This window comes from Agelaius phoeniceus, chromosome 9 (genome assembly GCF_051311805.1).
Source record: "Agelaius phoeniceus isolate bAgePho1 chromosome 9, bAgePho1.hap1, whole genome shotgun sequence".
In the NCBI taxonomy this organism is placed as follows: domain Eukaryota; kingdom Metazoa; phylum Chordata; class Aves; order Passeriformes; family Icteridae; genus Agelaius; species Agelaius phoeniceus.
In genome coordinates, this window is record NC_135273.1 from 16,762,927 (window position 1) to 16,788,691 (window position 25,765).

General features: G+C 39.1%; 1 protein-coding gene across 6 annotated transcripts in view; it reads left to right on the forward strand.

Annotated features, from left to right (window-relative positions):
* The first annotated feature begins 5,129 nt into the window (after positions 1-5,129).
* HTR7 (5-hydroxytryptamine receptor 7) overlaps positions 5,130-25,765 on the forward strand; it is a 29,624-nt gene continuing 8,988 nt past the window's right edge. For 3 of the 6 annotated variants that reach the window (XM_054637457.2, XM_077183076.1, XM_077183077.1), the window contains exon 1: positions 5,133-6,080. In XM_054637457.2, coding sequence (XP_054493432.1) covers positions 5,554-6,080 — 527 coding nt within the window. In that variant the 5' untranslated portion in view covers positions 5,133-5,553. Of the gene's footprint in view, positions 6,081-25,765 lie in introns of all 6 variants that reach the window. The other 3 variants (XM_077183074.1, XM_077183075.1, XM_077183078.1) reach the window with 3 other exon arrangements.

The following is a 25,765-nucleotide window of genomic DNA, read 5'->3' on the forward strand; positions in this document are numbered from 1 at the left end:
CCTTTTTCTATCTTCAAATTGGGCTAAATGCTCACCAGGGGAAGTCTGTGAATTCTTGATATGGCAAAAAGGCTTCTAACCAAGGCCAAGGCTGCTGCCAAACCCTGAACCCTTGGAGGGTTTGATGCAGCTTGTGCCAGGTGAGTCCACAGGGCTTGTGGGGACCTGGGGCTCATTTCTACCAAAGAGATCACTTGGTTAACAAAGTATGGCTGAGAAACAACAGCGCCTTCTTGGCATGTTTCTGGACATCTTGCCTGATGAGTTACAAATACCTGGGATGGTGGTAGCAGAGAAGCTACTTGTGGGTTGCAGACACTGGACTAGGAGTTGAAGCAGTTTTGAGGGTCAGTAGAAAACAGCTCCCACATCTGTATGGCAGGAAAGTTCCACATCACTCTGAAAGGGGTACAAACCCCCAGCTGGTAAACCATTGTTGTTCTTGCCACATCTATGGCAGCATTTTTTTCTCGACAATATTAGATCAAGATATGTCAGTAAAGAAGCTCTCTTTGAGTCCATCTGCATCTGTAAGTTGCTTGCCTGTTACATCACATCAGCCAATACTGCTTCTCTGCCAGCCATTTGAAGAAAGAGCACAACCTGAATGGTATTGCCAAGGTTTTTCTTCGATGTGTGTGAAAATGGAGCAGCTTGAGATATTATTCCAGGTTTTCTTTGGCTCAGTGTTTGATGTAACTTGATTTGTCTTAATGAATGTAAAGAGTGATCCAGAAGCATGTATCAGTTATTTCTGAACAGTCCTACTGCAGCAGTGTTCAGAGATACCAAGAAGATTAAACAGCCTTCGTGTTTGGCAATATACAAGCAAAAGAAACCTTTCTTTGAGGTGCTTAAAATGGAGGACATTTAAACAGATCTTCATGCAGAAGCTCTGCAGAACCCTGTTTGCTGTAATGGTGTAAAAATCTGAGTACAAAGCACTTTTAGCAGCACGTATCACAAATCATGTACTCAGAACAGCGCACAGCATTCTTTCCTATGTTATTATTTAGTTATTACTGCTTTTATTTATGCCAGCCCCAGTGGTCTGAGGAGACCTTCCTTGTGGTCCTCACTGTTAAGCTGCAAGCTTCTAACATGTTTTGTTTCATTGCTGTCCTGAAGTTCTCCATGGTGAAAACAGATCTCCTCACTCCAAGTGTTTCTTCCTCAATACACTTAGACCTCAAGACAGTCCTTTCAGTAAATTTTAATGCAGAAACCGTCACAATTCTTCTAATACATTTTCAATGGGCAGCCCATGGTAGCAACTGTTAAGGTTTTTTTTGCTTTACTTCTGCATTTGGCACTTTTTAAGTGCTAAGATTTTATTTAATACTATCTACCCCAGCAACTCAGTAACATGATTGTCACAGTCACTTTTATCATAACCTTGTAACCTTCAATGTAAAAGTACAGATGGAGTTTTCAGAGTTGGGAGCTCTCATTTTGAGTGATACAGAATTTTAAGCATAAATGTCATCTTAATTGTTCATTTTCTTTTCAGATGCCAGCTTGCTGTTGTTAGTACTTGCTGGTTTCAAAAAAGGGAAGACATCATTTCATATTTAAGTTGCACAGATGAATGTATTTATTTTGACAATGGTAAGAAATGGCCAAATATGGAAATAGTTACCTCTCTGTTTTACTGCCACAGAGTGATGATGATTTATCTTCACAAAGACAAGAAAAGGCAGAAAAGAGAAGTGCAGCTGCAACATATTTGCTAGAAATTAGACAAGTGTTAGTTGCTAAACAGTACATGCTGGGAATAAAAATCAAGGTTTCAGTAATACCTCTAGAAAAAAAAGAAAAGGAGGAGAGAAGAGGAGAGGAGAGATATGACAGACAAATGAAAAAACAGTTTAAGGAGATAAGCTCTCTCAGGCAAGGAAGGACAAAAGAGGGGATAATAAGAAAGAACAAAAGAACAAGAAAAATTTCTGATCTGATTGTTTATTGCATTGCATACTCATGTAACCTTCCTGCCATGTGTACAGTATTGAATGGCTTAAGAAGGGGAATGTAGCAGTGCCTTCAACTTTTTAGGCTAAGATGAGCAGGGCTATTGTTTTCTAGAGGCAGCTGTGTGAGGGAAGGTGTTACCATGCTGGGCTGTCAGCGTTTTCTCCTCTGCTGCTGAAGCTCTTGCACTGCATCCCTTGACCCATTTCAGTCAGGATCCTCCAAGTTTGCACACACCTGCTGTCTGCAAGCACCAAGTCCTCCAGGGAGGGATGAAGGATCCAGGATTTAATGCAGGGTTTTTCAACAGAAACACTTTGATAGACACAGTCTGGCCCCACTAAATCAAAATGTGCTTGGGAAACTGTATAGCCTTAATGACCTGTCTTACCTTATCTCACTAACATGGCAGCAAAGAATTGATAGCAACAGCCACTGCTACAGTATACACTTAGTATCAATTACAAATGCTGAAGATGTTATGTGATCAGCACTTATGTTTCTGGAGGAGGGGAAAAATTAAACAGAGGAGTTAACTACTTTGGCAGAGGGAAAAAAATCAAAGTAAGAAGTTGTCTTTTGTTTTTCCTTTTTTTTTCTTTTTATAATCTGAAATGTTTCTATATAACAATAATAAAATACCAAAGATGGTATTTTGTGCAGAAAGAATGGGGGACAAATGATTTAGCACAGAATTGGAGGTATATGTAAATGTGAAGAGGCATAGAGAGCCTAAATTACTCAAAGGACAGGATTTTACTAAGCCCAGCCAAAAAAATGATTGGATTATATTTTTGAAGCCTGATGGAAGGTGAAAAAGTAATTTCTTGGGTAGAGAATAAATGTCAGCTTGTTATTCTTGACATCTAATTGGACATTCGTTTCACTTCTGTATTCTGTCTGGAACAATGTGTTAGAATTTTTAGATAGGATCACTGAAGACAAAAATGGGATGTACCCTTGGAAAGATAGAGTCCTACTTTCCTTTGTTGTTATTTTAAGTACCTAGAATAGATGTCATCTCATGGAATGATTGATTCTCTATGCTTTTCCAGGCACTGGCCCTCATGAAAAACACCTCACCAGATTCAGCCCAGCCTGGGAAACTGGAAGTTATTTTAGGTGTGTCCCAGTAAAAAGCTTTCAAGGAGCATATTTTAGAGAGGTGTCAGCTGCTTTGTCTTGCCAGGGTTTTTCACATCTCTGCAATAGTACATAAATCCCTTTCTAAAATGGTACATAAATTGTTTTAAATTGCTTTGTTTCTTCAAAGGTAAGATTACAACAGCAAATTCAAAGAGTGGTGCCATGGCCTTTGAGAAGGAAAGAAATCAGGTGATTAACTTGGAATGAACTGTAAGGGAATTTAAGACACAGAACAAAAGACAAGGTTCAGTCCTACTTTTGGGTTGGAATGGGTAGGAGTGATCCCTACCCTACCAAATGATCCTGTGTATCATCCACTGAGAACATTTAGAGAGTCACATCCCAGAAGTGTATTGAAAAGCTGTCAAGAAGAATGACTGATTTAATGAACTGTGTTAACGCATTTGCAGGAAGCACCAGATTATAATTTGCTCTGCCTTAGTGACATTTTAAGCAACTGAAAAATTGCTTTTAATGGGAGTATTAAACTGTACAATTTTATCAGCTTTTGCGATAAGAATCTATTTTGAACAAAATTTACTAAGTTCCTAACTCCCTAGCTGTGCTTCAGACACTATTTTTGAAAAATATGTCCAACCAATAAGGAAACATTCTCTCTCCAAGTTTTGCCTTAATGTTTTAATTTAGATATATCCTTGAAATTTCTAAAGACCTTTTTCTTCCTAATATTTGCTTAACTGAAGAGGACAAAATACTTCATTTATCACCTGGCAGGGTAACTCGCCTGAAGCTCAAGGTTCATGAACACATGTTGGGTGGTTAAACAGGGATTTTTATTTTGTGTTTTCATTGCTTTTGTTGTGATTTGACACAATAAAGCAACTAACATAGTGTGGGAAAACACTTGACTGAACAGGAAAATGCTTTCAACTTGGTAATGGTCAAGGAGCTGCCCAACAAGATTTCATCCTTATCATTGCTTATTTTATTATCTTAGTCAAATCAAGATGTGGGGGTGGTAGGGAAGGGCAGCAATTGAACAACCAAACCCTGCATTTTGGACCACAGGAGGCTCTGCCTGTGCTCAGTTTGTGTTCTTGTGAGTCAAGTATAGAAGCCTCAGTTGCTATGGATTTGTGTTTCACTATTCTGTAGGACTGTCAGCTGAGGGTTTTGTTGGGTTTTTTTTTCCCAATAACTGGATACTCATTAGGTTTGTCTTCAAAGCAGATTTTAAAATTGTATAATGTGGAACCATCCTGCAGCCTTCCTTACTACTGAGCCACACAAACAGTTCTTCCCTGTCGTGTGCATACTTCAACAAAACTTTCTGTGTTGTTGCAAGAGCTCCCCTCACTTAAACCTCACGGTTACTAATACCTCTGGGACCAATAGTTTTAATTTCCTCTCCTTCTCTAGTTCACCTGGCTTCTGTCTTATGTTGACAATGTCCTGAGGGACACTCAGGAGCAGGTGTTTCTTGGCTTTAGTCCTTACTGTCTGGCATGTTACTGTATCAATGGGTGTGATCTTCTGCTGGCATCCCATGTGTAACTCACAATACAAACAGTTAATTTTCACCCCACTCTGAGGCAAGAATAGGAGGACTTTAGGACTTGAGAAAGCTAGTGAGTCCCAGAAATTGGCTTGTATCTAAGAGTCCAGGGAACCTACAAGAAAAGCAGGTAATTCAAGCAATAGGAGTTTGTTGGTTTTAGCTTTACAGAAGGAATTACACATGGAGCACTGAGTAAATTCAAAATCAGGGTATCAAAATATTAACAGAAGAGAAACTATAGGTGATGGTACTCACACCAACTTATTATGAAGAAGAACTCGCAAGCTTGGATGCAGAGAGAAGTGCTTACATACACGGGACGTGCCACAGGGCTGTGCTGGAGCCGGCAAACCGAGAGGCGCCAGCCCCGCTCCGGTCAGGCCACCTCCGCCTGCGGCCGCCTCTTCCCGGGTGAGACCTGTGCGCATATAACACATATACACATGTACATAGATACACATGTACACAGGTACAGGGGATCCCAGAGCGCCCCTCGCCCGGGGCGGCCGCGAAGGAGAAGCCACAGGAGGAACCGGCTCCCGGACTGCGGGGAAGGGGCGCACCCCCACCGGCAGCTCAGAGGGCAGGAGGGAGAGGGAGGCGGAGCGGTTCCCATCCCGTCGCCTTCGGAAAGCAGCCGCGGGTGGGAGCGGGCGATGGGCGCGGGTGGGAGGGAGCGGCCGCAGCCCCCGCCCGCCCCTGTGCCCGCGGGCTGGGGGCGATAGCGCCGTGCCCGCCCGGGATGCGCGGCGGGCGAGCGCAGCTGCCCCGGGGGAAGTTGCGGGCTGGGCCCCCACGGGCCGCCCGGCCGGCTGCGAGGGGGCGGGCGGCGCCGGGCGCCCGAGGAGGAGCCCGAGCATCCCGGCGCCGGGGACAGCCGGAGAGCGGGCGGCGAGGCTTCATGGGCTGCTCACGGCAGCATGGTGCTCGCCCTCAACGGCAGCCACCTCTCCGGTAACCTGCGGCCCCTGGCGCTGGAGGAGCCGCGGGCGCTGGGCGGCGGCAGGATGATCGCCGGCTCCTGGCCCCCGCGCAGCCTGGCCAAGCTCGGCCCGTCGCCCCCCCCGTCGGCGCTGCCCACGGCGAGCCCCCTCCCCGCCAACGACACCCAGTGCGGGGAGCAGATCCTCAGCTACGGCAGCGCGGAGAAAGTTCTCATCGGGGCCGTGCTCTGCCTCATCACCCTGCTGACCATCGCCGGCAACTGCCTGGTGGTGATCTCCGTTTGCTTCGTGAAGAAGCTGCGGCAGCCCTCCAACTATCTCATCGTCTCGCTGGCCCTGGCCGATCTCTCGGTGGCCCTGGCCGTCATGCCCTTCGTCAGCGTCACCGACCTTATCGGCGGGGAGTGGATCTTCGGGCGCCTCTTCTGCAACGTCTTCATCGCCATGGATGTCATGTGCTGCACGGCCTCCATCATGACCCTCTGTGTGATAAGTATCGACAGGTGAGAGAGCCCGGCGCCCCGAGCCCTGCCCCGGCCTCCCGCCGCTGCCCGCACCCCGGCGCGGGGGCCCGGCACTGAGCGGTCCCACCTGCGCTCTCCTGCCTCCTCCGGGTCCCTGGACATGAGCCGTGCTCAGAGCAGGGAGCGAGGCGAGGGCCGGCCCGCAGCCCCTCTGTGGAAGGAGCCCGCCGGAGCAGGGTGAGCTGCCGCCCGTGCGCCAGCCCGGGTGCCTGCTTGTCCCTCTGGGTATCCCTTGCTGCCACTCGGGAGCCAGGGTGTCAAAGCAAAGCCGGACCTAAACTGTCACCGTTTACCACGGCTCTGTGCGAGTAAATAGGGCATTTCCAGCTGCTTTAATATTTGGAACATATGTCTTTAAACTGCTTTATACCACAGGTAGATTTGAGCTGATTCTTTCAAAGTGACAGTGCAACCTCACTGGGTTCAGCGGAGTTTTACCAGACCAGAGAAGGCGCAGTAATTATAGCTTGCTAAGGTTTTATCTTTATTCTCGGACAATCCCAGAATAGGTCAATTTAATTTCTGACAAACAATGTTTTGTTTGAAGGAAAATTTACTTTCAAACGTTTGCTTTTTAAAAATTTGCACCTGCTATCTTAAAAACCAATTATGCTCATTGGCATTTAGCTTCTTCCAAAAGATAGTGACTGGGGTAACAAGGAGGTGTGCATACACTGCAGAAGAATATCTTAGGTGTTCAGTTCTGATGTAAAAACCATACCATGGAGCCCACATTTGCCTGTGTCAGTCCTCTAGAGGGGAAGGCTGACAGATTCCTTTTTTCCACTTAGGTTCTATTCTAAAGTAAGTTGCAGCCTGTAGCTTCCCTTTTCCACAGCCTAAATTCTATGCCAAAAATTTTAACAGCTAGAAGGTAATTTTTCATTAAAAGTTCACACAACTGGCTGAAATTGAAAAACCTCGTAACTAGATTTTAGAAGTAGTTTACCAACTCTGATATCCAACAGCAGCCTTGACTGCTTACTTCAGAAAGTTTTAAGAAAAGCTCTACATTAGGTTTCTGCAATGCAGCAATCTTTCAAAAGCAATTCCTACAGTAAATGGAGGTTGTTTCCTATCAGGAAGCATCACAGTTTGTGTTAATTTCAGAACTTTAATTTCTGTACAAGCATCCTCTGCTCTAGTACTTTTTATTTTGTGATTTCAATATTGGCCAGCAGTTAGCTGAATGCTGCAAAGCATCTTGTGACAATGAAATCCACATACAGATTCTGACAGTATGAAACGATCTGTTTTCATGGTGTTGGTTTGATTTTCTTAATTGCTGTTACATTGACATTTGCTTAATTTTAATTTATCTAAGTTGATTTTTAAACTTAATTCCTGTATTGCGAGAGCATATGAATAGGCTTATCTGCCTTCCCAATGTTATTCTCTGCTTTTCTATTCTATTTGTAAGATAGGTGATTTCATTTTTACACTCTCTCCCCATTAAGTATTCCTATTCTTTGATTGTTCTTATGTCCATCTCTGAGCTCTCCATCTCTACCAACCTTTTGAAAACAGGTTGACATAATTAAGCTTTCTTAAGGATGTGTGATGATTCACACTGTAGCACTGGGCTCTTGCTCTTTTCTATTTCTTAGTTTAACATATGAGGTCCCTGCTGTGTGCTGAACAGGGGCTTTGACTGAACTGGTGACACTGATGGCTGCATCTCTTATTGTTCTCAGTTCTCCCTCCACTCCCCTCTCCCCCTAAAATACTAACAAGAGATGTATCTCTGTTTTGAGAAAGAACATAACCTCTTGTAAATGGCTGATTTTCACCAGCTAGTGCTGATTTAAACTAGAATGATTCTCTAGTCTTTGTGTTCTCACTTCTTTCACTGAATGTTTATTGAACACCATCTCTTCATAATTCAGTATACTGTTGTCTACTACCTACTTGAAATTAAAATTCTGTGACTTATGAGGCTTAACCTCTGCCACCCAAATCCATTATATAGTTGAGATAGTGGGTATCATAAATAAAAGGAGACAAGCCAGCAATTCATTAACAAAATGTCTCTACTAGTTGGCAATAAAGAATTAAAAAATCTCCATGATTTGTAATCCTATTTAAAAGTAATTAATCTTACACCGCTGTAATACTGCTAAGCCCACCAAATATTAGTTTTGGATATTAAGAAATCTTTGAATAGTGCATATCTACAAAATATGCAAAGCAGGGAGGCAGCATGAAAATCAAATGTGAATGATGAAATGTTGCCAGTATAGCTTTGATGGTAATGGTGCTGTCACATTGGCAGCTGTTCTTACATGTATGTAGTTAGGAAATCCTTGAATGATCACTGAGGAAAATTTCTCTCTGAGAGCACATAGGGCCAGTTTAAGTTTTGTTTGTGCTACAGGAGCTGCACATCACAATGTATACAGTGCATGAGAGACCATTTCCACAAGGTCCATTTTTCCAAGGCTTTGGTGAAATCACTTCCATGTTTTGTTATGTAGGAGGAGAAGATTAGCAATGATACCTCCCTTACTAGTCTTACTATCTCAGGGCAACCTATGCAAATACAGGACCAGGAAATTTCAATCAGAAATTACAGAAGCAGAGAACGTGAATGAAATTCACTGTCTTTCAAGTTGGCCACTATCCTCAGAGGCATTTAGAGGTAATTAAAACTTGAAAATCCTGAGGGTACATGGGAGACATTTCTTTAGGAAGTAGGGCTAAGACAGGACAGGGAAACATTTTTGAAATGTAATTAAGAATTGTGCTATCACCTGTCTCTTTAGGGCACTATAGGAAACTTTTGTTGTGATCCAGTAACATCTCTCCTAAGTAAAAGATGAGGCTGTTGTAAGCAGTGCAGAGGGAAAAATAAATTGACTATTTTAAAATTTGTTGAATCTCTAGCTTCTTCCCAAAGCAGATATGAGAATCATGTATATAGTTGAAAGAATATTGCTATTGAATTAATCTTAAAGAACCATATTTGTTGCAAACTGTTAGGCAGGGTTTGTAAAGAGAAATAATACCTTTTATTAAACAAACAATTTAGTTAGTAAAGCAGAGGCATTGAGGAGCTACCAAGAAGGATAAAATGAGTAAATTGAAAAGGCTTTTTGATTTGTTTCCCTTGCAGAAATATGTGCTACTCAGCTTATGCCACTGAGAGCCCTGAAATGCCAGCAGCTGGCAGCCTATTGCTCACAGAGAGATTTTGCTGCACAGCCTTTACTGGTGGATGTGGTTTTTAGCTGAATATATCAGATCCTGAAAGAAGAATATTAGCATAGGATATACAATTGGGCTGGTTTCATTCTGTTGGAAAACCTTGTATTTTTTTCCTAGTTAGACACACCAAGCACTTCTTGTACATTTTAAGTTGCTTCTGTTCTAAGTTGTACAAACTCTAAGGGTGCAAAGTAGATGTTAGTGCTGTTATGGGGATATCTAACTATGCAGAGGGTGCACAAGGAAACAGCTAGGTTGGAAAGGTTGTTTGATTACCACAAAGATCTAAATTTGTGGAGATTTGGACTATTGTGCGTTTCTTCAGATCATATCTTCCCTTTTGTTCCACAAGATAAAAACCTTCACAGATCTTTGTCAGGGGGACATGAGATGAACATATATTTTAGGTATCTCTATCTTATTTAAGCCCTCACTTGGAAGAAGGCTATCTGCTTACATGCAGGTCTGTCAGAACTAAAACAGGTATGATGGAGAGACAAGAGTATTTCTGCCTTTTCAAATTTTTAAAGGATTAAACAGGGAAGACAACTTGCTACTCAGCCAATGATTACCTTTGCTATTCTCTCTCTCTGTGATATGGGTATTAGCTCTGCAGTAGGAGCTACAGAGGCTTTTGCAGGATAATTGAACAAAATTGAATTCATCTTTAAGAATTTCCTATTAGTGTGTTGGGATATTTTTTCTTTTGCTCTTAAGGCTCCTCTTCTCTGGGTCTGAATTAAATAGATTATATCACATCACAATTCCTTTACATTCTTTACATTTAAGAGTGAGGAAACATTATGAGTGAATTATGAGGGATGGATACAAACCACATCTTAGTGGGGAATGAAAAATAAAGGGAATTAATTGTGTTTGAACTGGTGGTGTTTTCATGCTGATTCATCATGCTGTTTTGACCCAAGATAGCTACAGAAATGCTGTTTTGTAGAGTATCCACAAGATAACTGCATAAGTAGCAATTTTTAATTCAATTTAAAAATAGTTCTTTGGCTAAGAAAGTGATAAAGAAACATAACTACTCAGATACAGTTGAAGAATTATAGCACTTTCCCCACACCCACACAAGTAATGAAACACTTTTTTGGGAACTTTTCCAGTCTGTATCTTGGCCAACAATTCACGAGTATACCAGACTTCCATTAAATTGATGAGGATTTAGAATTTCTATGCAAATAAGTGGGCCTTTTTGTAGATTCTGTGATTTTTATATACAAGGATCAGCTCTCTCTCCCTGCCTGTGTTGCTACACTCCAAGTATGAGTACTCATGCTTCTCCTTAGAATGTGTCAATCCCAAAAGTTCACTGGCTTCTTGAGTCCTCATCCTATGTCTAGGAATTGTGCAGATCTCAAATTTCCTCAGAGGAAGAATTTGGAACAAAATTAAAATAAAGATTTAGGCACTTGCAATAGAATCCAGATGTCTAAATTGTACCTACATCCCAAGCTGATAATATGACCTGAAAACTGTTAGCAATTTGCTAAACCTAATGATAGCAAGTAGTTCTGTGTAGCTTCCTATTTGTATGAAGACTTTTTCTGCCTCAGTTCCATGGATGGAAAAGGCAGCAGCCTGTTCTGCCAGCCTGGCTCAGATCATTCACAAAATCCATGTAGAATATGTATGCAGAAATAGCTAAGAAAAATTCCTCTCTGTAATATATTTTGGATCTAGAAAAAGCATAGACAGCCACCAGTAGTGCCACTCATGAGATTTTGTTTAATATATTTATATTCACACAGAAATAACTGAGAAATGAGGAAAAACCTAAAAGGAACTATAGGAAAAGTATGTGATGGAATTATTGCAGTTAAAGTCTATATTGCTGAAGAAAGTTTTGAGATCAGTAGGGGAGCTAATTGCTAACAACAGCCATCCTCACAAGAGCCATTTTTTTCATTGTTTAGCCTGTTAAACAACAGTACTCTTTTTGAGCCTATAAATAACTTGTGTAGCTTATGAAAAACACAGAATTGATAAACTAAACTAAAGTGAAAAAGAACAGATTTGGTTTTACTCCTTTCCATGTAGTTTTTCTAATGCAGTCTGTTTAAAGAATGTTCCTTAAGCTGATGTAGTTTCTTTTTTGCAGAGAATTTATTGCTGAACACTTATGCAATCTCCATTTCATTCTTTATGTGTAAAAAATATACAATATAAATTTTTGGTCCAAAATTCAGAGATGAAGAAGTTCAATTGGAAGTTGGATGCATTAAGCAGTATAAGGCAGTGCAATGTTTATCTGTTGCTGAGAACCCAATCCAAATAAATAAATTATCTGGGCGTGTTTGTTGCATTACCATGATCCCATTTCTTCAGGTGCCTTTCTGTGACATCCTTGGGTATTATTTCCTGTGTCACAGGCACAGGAAAGAGATGCAGTACTTAGAGAGTAGCCAGATTTTAGCCACAGATATTGTTTTATTATATCTTTGCAGAGAAATCAAGCTTCATGAGCACACTGCCAGATGCACAATAAGCAGGTGAGAATTAACAAATAAAAGATATTTTATAAAGCAGATGGACTATTTTGTGAAAACTTGACACAGAAAAAAAATTTTAACATCAAAACCAGTGGAAGTTTTGTCCTTTTGCAGAGGAAAAAGGCATAAGATCTGAGGTTTGCTGGGTGTGACTTCTGTCTGCACAGTAGAAGCTGACAAAGTTTGAGAAGCTGAAAGATGCTCTAGAAGGAAAATCTATAGATTGGTTATTCTCTTGCTGTTCTGTACTGGATGCATTTAAGCAGTGTTACTGCAAGGGAGTCCCAAAGTGTGGAAAAGCAAGGTAACCCAGAGGTGGCAGTGCAGAGGGGACTGCAACTGGTGATTTTTCAAGGTGCATGAATGGGGACTTATAGTTCAGTGAGTAGCAGGAGATTTGAGCTTAAACCACATTTACCTGAATGCCTTTTCTTGAAACTGGATGTTGCATTTCCCCCCCACATTTGAAACTATCTTCTGTTTGCTCCTACCAGGGTTTAAGACTGGATGAGTTTTCAGAAGTGATTTTGGGGTCTCTAATTCTTGGGGGTTCATCCAGACATTTCAAAGGAGCCTGATAAGTCAGAGGTAAGGGAACATTAATTCACATTTTTGCCAAGCAGGGCACTCTGGCGACATGTAAAAAGTGATTTCTTTCCTATCGAGGTAACAAAAATAGTTTCTGTAAGTAAGGTTGGATTTGCTTCAAGATTCACAGCAAAAATGCAATTCTAGAAACACTCCTCTTTGTTTTTGAAGGGAGCTTTCAAAATATATCCAAATATAATTTAGAAAATGCAAATGCATATCATACTGGCATGATGTGTAGTGTAACCTGATTACACTGGTATCAAAATATATTTTCCTAGTGTTTTTCTTGAACTGGATAAGTATCATAGAATGAAACATCAAAGCTTTTGTAGTTTTGTACACTGAAACAAGATTACTAAATCAGTAGCAGCATGCCACATAAGAGTCTAGAAGAACAGAAATTAATCAGGGAATATTTTCACTTTCCTGAATTAATTTTCTCTGGAAATTATTTCTAAAACTCCCTGAAAATTATATAACGTATCTTATTCCTTTTAGTGAAACACAGTATTATATTTGATATTGTTGTTGAGTTTGAAATATTTAACTGGAAATATTTGTGGCAAATTTTGAAACTTGCTTCATCTGCAGTTGATGAGTACATATGGCACTGTCTGTCACCTTACAAACACCTCTTTTTTTTCCCCTCTCAATATATAACACACAGATCTGGTCCTTCCTCTGTGGACCAGAAAGTCTGAAGAAAGCTGGTCACTGTAGGTCTTGTATGAAAATAAAGAGGTTGAGAAATAGTTGAGTCTACTGTCAGAAGAAAGACTGGGGAGCAAAATCACAGGTTCTGCTTTCTGCATGCCCAAAGCACAAGTACCATGAAACAGTGCTCACTGCAGTTCTGTTCTAATGGTCACTGCTGTCTGTAAGGTGAGGATAACTCCTTTCACCTGGAAAGCTTACAAGTTTTAGTTTTTCTTGTTGTACTGGATAGCTAACTATTTCTGAAAGATTGAATAGTATATATATATATATATATATATATATATATATATATATTCCTATATATACTGAAAAGAGGCAAAAACCAGCTGAATTTTTTTAAACAATCTCCTACTGCAAATTTTCATTTTCAAACATCCCAGGATTAAATATGTCATAGTGAAAATTTGTTTTTATTCTGTTTGAATAGAGCAAAATTAGAGAGTGAGCGTCACTGATTTTTCTTTTTGTACCTTGCTGTTTATTCAAGGCTTTGTATAGAAATCTAGATTATCTGCTACATCTGTGTGGTTCTGTACATATTAGCATGTATGCAAATCTGGTGGTGACTCACTTCTAACAATAAACATGGCTTTTGGGTAGTGCACAGACAAGAATGAATTCTCTAGTAGTGCAGAAGAGAGATGTGCATGGAAATCAAACCAGAACTGAGCATATTCTTTCTGTCTATCGTGGCCTTCGCTAGCAAATGGGAGGTAGCACAAGACACCACTGAAGGGGGTTTATTTCATCACTGATAGCTATTTCACTGCTAATTGTCATAATTGTTTAAAAACCAAACCAAAACACAAAGCCAAGAGGGATATTACAAAAATAACTTTTTTAAGTTAAGGAAAACTGGGGTGAAGTCTATTCTTAGAGGTACATTGTGTTGTGAAGAGAAAATTGGCAGCAGAGTTTTTTCCTGAGATATATCAAGGAAAAGGGTGGGATTTTGGTACAGTTAAACACTAAACCCAGTTTTTTTAGTTTGTAGAAGTTTAAAGTATAGCCACAAGGAAAGTCTGTAATCTGACAAAAATCCTTTTTTGTGTACAGTTCTTATTTTTCTTAAGGAGATTGTGGGAAGTGCAGGCAGACCCATGTGAAAGGTAACAATTTTCTCACACTGGAAATTATTTGTCCTGAAGGGTGTGGCAGATTGAGGGCAAGCAGAGGCTTTCCACATATTAATAGTGGTGGAAAAATGGGTCAGAGACCAAGGGAGAATGGGCAGAGCTTGTTGTATCTCAGACATTCACCAAGCTGGGTAAAATCAGACCTGGCAGCAAAGGCTTGCCTGCAAGAACACTATTTTTGAGGCAGACTTCTGTACGAATTTTTACTTTTGATTTTTTGGTTGAAAACTCTCCAGTCTTTTAGGAAGAGATTGTAATTGGAGATCCAGGCAAACACATCATGATGTCTCTTCCCAATAACCTGGCATGGAGCTGTGCCCCTTCACTGCCACTGAATAATACTGATGTCCTTGGTGGCATTTGAATCATTATTTCTTGTCAACCATACAAGTATCTGTAACCAGAAATATGGCCTATTGCTGCTGCAAGTGAAATTGGGCCACCAATAAGGAGCTTTAAGTACCTTATTTATAAACTGTTTGCTTTTCAGGAGATGTGTTGGAGACTGGGGACAATGTATTTCAACATATGGTTTGCAGATCTCTAGAGAGGGGCACAAAAGGTAACTGTAAAAATTCCAAGTCTGTGCCAGGAGCATCTGTTCACTAGAGGACTGTTCCCATGTGAGAAAATACAGGAATTTTTAAATTAAAGTAAAGAATAGTGCCCTAGAAGATTTACTCTGGTAACAGGCGTTCATTCAGAAATTGTCAATCAGTGTAAATATGAGAAGGTAAAAATGGAAGGCATAAGTACAGATAACAGAGGTATATGCTATTATCTAAACTTATTGCAGAATTTACCACCTGTCATCTTGAATATAAGCCATGAAAAGATGTTGTGATTGTCATGAAATATTTCAGATATACAGTACAATTTGCCAGAATAATTTTCTGTAAGCAGTTCTCCATGTGGGTTGTTAAATTTTGTTTATTTTCTGTAGAAGTGGACATTTAGCAAATCGTTGAAATATTAAATCCCTGAGCAAAGAATTTCTTTCTGGTCATAAATTACTTGGAAATATTTATACCCATGACCCAAAAGAGCTGCTGAAAAGATGCAAAGGTTTCCTTTAATAGTCTAATAAGATGTTTTGATGCTAAAAGTGGTACAGCTTTGGCTCAAAAGACTTAACTTTTGAATTGTTATGTACTGCAGTTTCCTTTTTACTCTAAATATCTGCATTTGAAGATCCACTTCTTATCACAAGCACTTTTAGCAACAATAGTGATTGTTGTGTCTCAAGAGTGTATTGTCCCATATGAAAAAGCTATTTTTGCAAAATGAATATGGTCATTAACAGAACACAATATTTTTTTTTTTTTAAATAACAGAAAATAAAATAGCATTGTGGACCATTTGTCTATGAATTAAACAACACAAGAAGGATTTTAACATTTCCAAAGCCTGTTATTTAACACAAAGCCTCTGCACTGCTACTGTTGAAATAAAGGGAGGACCTTGTCGAATTTCTCAAGCACCTGCAGCTTGTGGTGAGCTACGAGAGGTGCCCAGCTGTGGTGATTCAGCCCACACTGATGCCAACGTTCTGCTCCTAAATTTAAATGAATGTTTGAGGTTTTCTGCCTGGCAATGAAGCTGTTATCATTGGAAACTGTAGTCACAGAAATAAACCTTAGGTATTTTACTTTTTACCCACACAGAGTTGATGCCACCATATCTCAGAAGAACCTTAGAGTTGCCAACTTGTTGCTGAGCAAAAAAAAAAAAAGCAACGGAAATATATACTCACTGAGAGGTGGGAAGGAGGGCTGCTTTCTGCTGATCCCACTTGTGTGGTGTAGCATCTGTAAAATGAATATAAAAGAGAGTTCTGTGATCCTTGATAATCTTCACATCCTGCTATCTATCATCAGCTGTATTTCTGTTTTAGCATAAAGGTGTAATTCTAAATTCTGAGGCACACAAAAAGGTGTTACCAAGGTATTGTGACACAATGTGAGGTATTGTGACCACATATTGAGCTGGAAAAATGGGTATTTGTGAAAAATCAAGAGCTGAATCTGTCCTCAAATTTTGTCATTCTAGATAGAAACCTCAGGGGAAGAGAGCCAGCAACTAATTTCTTGACAAGAAAAAAGCAAGAGGTTAATTTTGTAGATTGGATGCACTATATTTTCATGCCTGTGAAGTTGGTGGTAGCAGTTTGTGTTGAAATGTGTTCTATATTTTAAAAATATTTAGTGTTGCAGATTTCACATGATTTTAAAAAGAAAGAAAAATATGAAGGATGTTGCTGATAAGAAGATAGAGTGTAGTGGAGATTTGTCGTAGGCAGGCCTGTGTTCATCTAGACAGGGAGGACACAGTGTCCTGGCAAACCTTTCCCCAGGTTCCTGTCCAGTGGTCTCTAAGCTTACTTGCAGCTGCCTTTAAAAGGCAGACCTGGTGACACCTTAGATGGGGAGTATGGACTCCTGGAGTTGGATTAAATGTCACTGGTGCAGGCTGGAAAAAGCCACCCGTGTGGAACCACAGCCTGGCAGGTCTGAGCAAGACCCAGGAGATGCAAAGGTCATTAGAGTGGAGGACTTGTCAGCTAGAAAGAGATTTTGTCCACTTGGCCATTGCTTTCTTCATTCCAAAGGCTGCTGGCAAAAGTGAATAAATATTATGACAAATGAACTGCTAAATACTGAGGTTGGGAAAGGCTGAACATACAGTTTTACTGACTGCAGTTTGGGTTTGGCTGCAGTTACTCCTCATCACTGTATCTTTCTCTCCTTTAACCTTCTCCTTCAGGTAAAGGGCACCTGGGGCTCTGTATTTATGGATTCTGAATGACTGCAAAGGGAAGAAATATTCATAAAATAATATTAAATTCCTGAAAATTTTCTATTTCCCATTTATATAGGAAAGCTCAACCTGACCAGTTTATTTATGGATACTAAATTCCAAAATATTACTAAATGAGACATTTTGTGAGGAAAATGAGAGCAGGCAGAAGAATTACACATGAAGGGAGAACTCGAGCCTGGGTGTTTAAGCATGCTGTAAGTGAATACGTTATTAAAATGAGTGCTAAGGAAATAAATGACATACTGTTGAGAAGTGTGGTAGCTACAGTAAACCTTACATTCATTGGCATGAAAGATGATAAGACATGATAACCTCATTCTGTACCACATACTGAGCAGAAAATATACTGCTAAAATATCAAGCCATTGCACAGAATCACTGTTTATATAAGTTACAGGGTAGGAATCACCTTATTAATGATAATAAGTGTCTGCTGGAAAGGACTGTGAGCAGCAGTTTTCTAAAAGGTTCTTGAATTGTAGACTCACAATTTGATCTAACCTTCTCTGCCTTCCTTCCCTGATAGCTTCCCCTTATGCTGTGCTCTCCCCAGCCCACAGCCTCTCTTCCAAACCTGGATATGATTTTTCCTGTGTTAAGACTTATTCATATTAGGAAGAGAGAAATTATTTTATGACTGTAGGGGAAGAAACTCCAGTGTGCATCTTTAAAAACAGCCAGATAAACACTATACAAGATGCTTTATCTATCCCAAAGTTTTTGAAAGAATATTCTTAATTAAACCTGCTTTAGACTTGGATTTTCCTGTGTATCTAAAACAGTTAATTGATATAGTTTGTTTTTTGTCTGGCCAAACTTGGGCAAACAAGTAAAGCTTGAGGCCAACATTTATAATTTTCACATACCTGATCTAGTGGAACACAGCAAAATTTTTCTGTAATTTAAAAAAAAATCAGATCTGCCTTCAGGCCAATACAGCTATGGACAAAGCCAAAAATGCCCAAGTAGGTTGGGTCTGTACTCAGATTCAGCTATTATGACTGTTCAAGTGTTCCTCAGGGCTCTTGAAAAATTACTGTCAAGGAGAAGCACAGAGGAGAATGTGGACTTGGTCTTTCCAGCGTTTTTCCTGTCTCTTCAGAGGGAGGAAAAAAAAGAGGGGGAGGAGGGAAGAAGTATTCTAGAGGGGGTTGTTCCTTAAGTGCTTTATCTGGAGATATTATGTTTAAACTGTTTGTATTCAAGGAAGGAAGAGAAGGGACGTAATATCAGCACACTGAAATAGCTATTCCCTGAGGATACTTTGTTTTAGTATAGTGGTATTAGCAGTTTAGTGGGCTGTGGTTTTTCATTTCATTCATCACTTATACGATGGAAATTTCTGAAATGTTTAATTTAATTGTACTGAAGACATCAGTCATGATTTTCTAGTTAAAGTTGTGGGAGGCTTTCATTTCGAAACACTATTATAACTTTCAAAATAATTCCTTTTAAGCTGATGTTTAGTATCAATCCAAGCGTGACTCATGTAGTGAAGTTGGAGAAAATCACCTTAGCCATTTCTGCTTTATGGTAGTCATTGATTAAAAAACAAAAGACAGTTTTTCATAGCTCTGAAATTGAGCCTCCACACATTCTCTGACAATTCCCCTGGGTGTGAGGGACGAGAAGGTTGAGATGGGGAGAACACAAAAGGAAAATGAGGATTTTCCAGTTCCTATCTGCAAAACATATTCTTTTCCATTTTTGTTTGTTCAGAAACTGCCTCTGTTGAAAAGAGTAGGGATTTCATCTGAGCTGTTGCTTCAAGAAACCAGATCTTTAAGAGATCTTTAAGTCCCCTGTAACACTACTAAACAAATTTCAAGTCAAGCCTCATCCTTCCCCAGTAGCTTTCAGATTCTCTCTTCTCCTCAAGCTCCCTGACAGCACCACCTCCCTCCAGCCATGCCCCATCATTTACTCAGATTCATTTTCCCTTTTCAGAGTTACCCAGTTCTCCTCTAACATACAGAAGGCCATATGAGATAAAACCTCTTTCCTAGCTTTTTCCAAACTATTTTCCTGTACGTTCAATTGCTAATGAGCATTGCATCACAACCAGACAGAAACAAACAGGAATGCAATTCCTCTTTAATTCTTTTTCTAGAAAAGAGTTTTTCCTATCTTAGTCTCCCAGATAGTATCAGAAGGTTAAATATCTTCTCTGCCTTCTCACAAAGAAGCCAGGCATGTTGTAATAACTTAATAAAATGAAATACTGCATCATACACATAAAGATAAAAATGAATGTAAGACCCCATGTAATTAGATACTCAGGTATGAAAGTTGACATGATATAAATGCACTGCATTTGTTTCTATGGGTCTACAATATTTTGGGATGATAAAAAGGGTCTCAATGTGGAATAAGTTGAAATGTGAATTGTGATAGAAATAGTGTTTTCTGATATGAATCCCCTTATTGAAGATAGCAAAAAACTGCCGTCTTTGAAGAGGTTTCAATTTTCCTTTTTCTCTTTGATTGATAAAATGATTTAACAACTATTCTGGATGATACCACAGGGTATGAACCTGTATTCACAAGCTTCTGCACTGGTGAAGCAGCTTGTGTGTGTACTATGATGATTTCATGAAGAAATTTTCAGTAAATTAGATATTTCTTAAAAAGCCTGAGAAGTCCTTTCTCTAGGGAATATTCCTAAAATGTTACTAGTATGTATTGTAAATCATACTTTATTCTATGTTTTGATTAATATAACTTCTTACTTAGGAAGAAAAAGAAAAAATAAGAAAAACATTTTTACTCTCTTGTCGCTTCTTCCACAAAAATAAATATATCTGTGTTAAATAAAGGAGCTTGCAGATCTAGGAGGGGAGGTGAGTGTGTGAAAAGACAGAAGTGGGTAGTATGTCCCTGATACAGTTACACATTTTCTTTCAGAAAAGCATGAAATTATTTTTTATTTTCCTCATCCTTCCACATTGTTGTACAGTGTAAAGAAAAATGATTCTTCCATTGTGTGACTTGCCCAGATTTGGAGAGGTTTGAAGTGTTACAGATTATCTATCAAGAAGTGGGGTGAAAAGCCCTTTTGAGCTCTGTATATAATTAATCTTTTTGCACTCAGCAAGCAAACCACACTTGTATACAGGAAACAAGTGATGATGAAAGCTGGAGTTCAGACATTTTAAAAACATATAAAAATAGTAAGTCTTCCATTACAGAATGCAACTTAATTCTAAATAATTTGTGTCCAAAACCTTTCCAGTTTTGAAATGTATCTGGTTTCTAGGAGGCTGGTGAAGGATTAAACAGGCTGAAATCCACCTCCCTCCTTGTATCTCCTACATTAATGTCTCTGGTGATGGTAGAAAAGGAAAAATACATAAGTATAATTTTCTTCAAAGAGAGTTAATAAAACCTTTTAGTCTATAATTTAGAATATTTACAAGGGTAATTGCAAAATATTGGGTGGGAAATACACATTATCTAACATTCAGGCAGTGCTGCAAGGTAAACACCAGCAACTGCATTTTGGGACTTTTCCTTCCAAGCAATGTATAGCTTGCAGTGGAAAATGAAAGGCTAAAGAACTGGTTTGTCATGGAGCTGAGAACAAGATGTGACAGGTGATAAATGCTTTGACAGGCATGCAGGGGGAGAATGAAAGGCAAAGGGTGAGGGCAGGTGAAAGAAATTTGCCAGGGCCTGAAAAGAAAGAGTAATATGGTTTCAGAATTACAAGCAAGGTAATAGAAGTTGAATGGAAAGATGTTACACATATTCTGGCAGTATGGGTGTTGTGTATTTCTTAGAAAGAGAACAGAATGCATCCCCCTACCCATGGGGTGAATGTGTAAGATTAGTAGGCAAAAATGAAGAAGGAAAAATACAGAGCTAACAGAGAAAGAGGAATAAGAGAGCAAGAAGGTGAAATAAAAATGAGTGAAATAAAATTACAAAAAATGAGCTAAAATCAATGAGAAAAATATGAGGCTGTAAAGTTATACAATATGAAAGGAAGAAAGCCCAGGAAAGCACAGAGAAACTAAAATGTATGAGAGGAGAAAGCAACCCTCTACTATGCAAATTACATTCCTTTAGAATTAAGTTATTTAATTTTGATTGACTTAATCCTCCCCCACTGCCAGGAAAGCCTACACTTCTTGAATTCATCAAAAATAACCCCCTACAATGATTTTGAGAAAAAGAAAAATCAAGTAAGAACATTTACTATGTAGAATAAATTAAATATGTGCCCACTATAGCAGTCAAAATGAAGGTCATCCTATTATAAAAAGAACTTAAGAAAATACATTTCATTAAGAAGAAATTAAGAAGAAAAAGGGGAATAATTTGAAGTGTCAACCTTAACGAGAAAAAGAAGAAGAATGTAAGAAGGGAGAAGAAAAAGGGGAATTAAGAAGAAAAAGAGGAATAATGTAAAGTGTTAACCTTACTGAAAGCAAAACAAGTGTTTCATTCTCATGTTTTCAAATAGCAAAATTAACACATCACCCTTTCAATTATACCAATGTTGAAATTTTATGAAATGTGAAGCATAAGCATCTAGAAGAATAGGTATCAAAGCATAAATTTAAGATCTTTTGTATTTGTTTATTCACCATCAGCTGAGAAGGATGAAGCAGAGCTTTCTAGGATTTTTAGCAATCAAGATGTGGAAACTGACCTCAGTGCCAAGACTTTTATAAACTCTGCTAATTCACAGCACAGGAAAGATGCAACATTTAACTAGATATAACATAGAATTAATCAAAGTATTTTTCTCTCCACTGAGTAGTGTTTTGTTTTTGTTAATTCTGCTGTCTCACTCTACCATTGCATGATGTTTTGTTTAGGCTTTAAAGTGACCCAATTCATATTCTGAAAGGGTTTCATATATGCATTGAAATTAGTAATTTTGAGCATTTCTGCTGAGGAGAAAAGTCTTTTACTGCCTCTGAAATATCCTCCTCTTCCCAGGAGATAAGCTGGCAGTGATCATGATGTGATTATGAGGCCAGTCTGTATTGCAGAAAGGTAAAGTACTTTTGTACAATAACTAACAAGGTAATTGTCACATTATGGACCATAGCTGTGCACTGCAATGCTCATGTCCCCCATTCAGGCCTTGCTTTGCTTCTGTTCTTTTATTTCTGTCTCAATTACTGCAGTATGTGGTGGGAATAGTATTTCCCTGATCAGTTTGTATGTTGGTATATCTTGTTTTATTTAAAAGGAAGTCTGAGGGACAAGGCAACTCTTGCATTGTGTAAACATATAATTGAAAAGAAAACAGTATTTGCTGGGTGTTTTGACACCGCCATAACAGAAAGAATAGATTTGGTATTTGTTTCACCTTGTTACATTTACATTTGAAGGAAAGGAAAAAAATTATCTAGATATATTACTATACTAGAGAGAATATTTTTCCATGCTGGATAGATTTTAGGAATGGCATTTTGCTCCTGTTCTTGTGAAGAGTCTTCTAATGTTGAGCTGAACCAAATAGAAAAAAATTATGAAAGATGATGAGAGAATCATAGCCAATGAAGAAAAGCCAGTAGATCAGCACAATTCTTCAGAATAAGTTATTATTGCAGGTGAAATACAGGATGGATTCTATAGATGTGGGTTTGCAAAGAAATCCTGCATGGACATACATATTGAAGACAGAAAGCTTCTATGCTAGAGAAACAGAGCAGCAAAGGAGGAAATATTGTTGTGTCTTTGGAATAAAGCAGTTTTATGCCTCTTAAAATACAACAATAGAAGAACTGACAGAATCTCATATTAAGCACAACTCCTAATCAAATGGTAAGTGATAACAAAATATCTTGTGGTTCCTGGCAGAAATAGCTGTAATACACATATGTATCATTTCCAGTATAATGTTTCTAGTCCTATTCCATTGCAATCCAATCTGCTTCATAAAAGCATGGTCAGACAATGAAAGATCTAATCTGATTCTGGAATCTGTTAGATCAAGACAGTGATATCTGAGACATAAATGTGGACTACTAACTAGAATGGAAGCCTATCTGCCTATAAAGTACATGGAGACCAGAAACAGAGGAATTACATGTATGTACAACAGTTGCATAAGTGATTGCTGATGTCACAATGCATTCAATTTATTATTGAATTGGCAAAAAGCTTCAAAATTATTTTAATTCTTTTAACTGTACAGTTTTCTATTGCTCTGTGACTTTGCCTACAGTGACGCTCTTTTACTCTTTATCTTTCTGCCATATAATGGAGCTAGGAGAGAAAGATTTAGGACACATGATCACAAATTGGACCATCCTGTTACTATTTCCTTTCTATTGTTTAAGTCAATGTAGCTGTTAAGCCTCAGGTTGTTTCCTGGATATTTCAAAAGGTGTGAGGACTAGACCCATCTGTCTATGTGATCATAGGAATTTTTTAGCCCTGTAGGATAAAAACTATTCTCTGTGGTCATTGTAATAGATTGATAGCAGAAAAGCCCAAAAACTGAATTGTCTCAGGAGCAGACCTATATAGTTATAATGGTTTTACATTAAATTGTTTATGACAATTTATTGTCATTAAATGATAACCATTTAGAGATACTGGGGAAGAATTCTATGTCACAGGGAATCAGATTTTTGTAAAGCAAAGGGAAAGGATTTGTTTATTCACCTTTTCCATTGTTGTACATCGTGTGTGGCAAATGGGAATTGTGTACAATGGCTGGTGAAAGGGGGGAATTCTTTACCCCCTCCCAGGTTTGAGCTCCAGAAAAAGGATGGGGTAATTTTTCCTCCCCAGAGCTGTATATGCCTCACACCTGAATGGGACTGCAGCAGAACCCCCAGTGGGGAAGAAGAGACACTGAAGAAATCATAAGAAACCAGCCTAGAGCAGGAATGTGCTCATGTGTTTATACACATACATTTAACAAAAAGGTTTACTCTGCCCTTCACCTTTTGCCATCTTTTTGGTCTCTGCTGTTTCCTTCGAGCTCTCCAAGCAAGGGTTTCCCACATATGTGATGCAGTAGAGAAGCACTCACATCACCCTTTTTTGCTGTATCAATTGGACAGCAGTGCCATATTCTTCCTTCTCAGTGTTTTCCACTCACCCAGCATCCTTGGAGTGGCAGCAGAACGTGAATGCTGTGTCTGCTATGCCTCTTGTAGGGCTGGAACAGCATCCTGCACCTCAGAGTTCTGCATGCAGCATCAGGCAGGGCTGAATGGAAAATGCCATGACCAATTTAGAAGAAATAAAGGCCATTCATCTGCCTTTGGGGAGTAACCCAGATACAGAGCTCACTGTGCTGGGTGTAACATGGAGAGATGCCCTGTCTGGCAGAACCATTGAGTCAAGAAATTCAGAGCAGGAAAAATACAGAATAGCACTGCCCTTCTTTTAAAAGTGAGAACCCAGGCACAGTTTCTTCTCCACCAAGATCAAAATGAACATCTGTGGCATGTGAAAGAAGCAAATCTCAGAATAACAAGTTTGAGACACTTCTTTCATGTGGGGGATAGCTGAGACACATTAAATGGGCTTTTTAGGGACTCTGACTTAATTCTTTCCCAATAATAAAACCTCAAGGCGTTACTTACACTTGAATATGTTAAATTCAGCTGATTTACCTTAATATTTTTTATTAAAGTACTAGTTTAAGATTAAGCACTAAAAAGCATATTTTCCTCCTGAATTTGACACAATATTTTTGAAGTTCATGAATCTATTAAGCCCCGAACACTCTCTAGTGTATTAGACAACAGTAGTGATTTACATTATTTTGACGTTGCAAATGAGTTTTCAAGGGTAATGGATTTCATATAGAAAGATTAAAAGATAACATTCCTTCATTTGTGCCTGCTGACTTCTTTCCCCCTATCATACTACATTTAGCAAAATGAATAAGGCAGAAGCAATGCTGGTGTATTTTTATGCTAATTAACGTATTTTAATTTCAAATAGCATTTCTGAAGAAAAGATACACTCCAAAAAAAGTGATGCCAGGGCAAAACTAATGAATTTTCATTCTTTTCAGTATACTTATGCTTTCATGAATTCTTTTTGTTATATTCTGGTGCATGAGAATGCATCAGTAGGCACTCAGAATATGCAGCCCACAGATCTGATTTTTACAGAAATCCAGCTTAACGTTTTTAGCTATGTAATAAACTTCACCCTAAAAGTGTTATTTTTAGTGACCAGTTGGGTAATAGCTATAGGAGCACATACTTCAGTAAGGCAGATAAGGATTGTTTTGAAAACACCACATTGTAAATGACAAGAAGTCTTTGCGCACAAAGGATGTGTTTAGCTGTTTTGTACCTAAACTGGGCTATTCTTAGACAAATTTTAAGGGTAGGCCACTCTTGTCCCCAAAAGTCTGCAGCTGAGAGCTCACCCTTGCTGCAGTTAATTAAAGCAGTGTGATGTGTACTTTAATTAGTTAAACTGAAGTTTCCTGCACTAATTCCTCTCTTCCGCATCTTGAAGCACCTTGGGAAACCCTTGGCTCCTGGGAGTGAGAATGGTTTTGGCCATGGTGCTATAAGTCAGAAATGTCCATGGTCTCTGCATGATGCCCATGGCTATGTTCTAATGCTGATGGTGAGGGGCACAAGAAGCAGCCCTTTTTAGCAGCACAGTCCATGGATTGCACTGCTCTGATCCCAGACAATTCCAACTAGAATTCTTAGTTCATGGCCCCTCCAGGCACAGATTCACTGGCAAA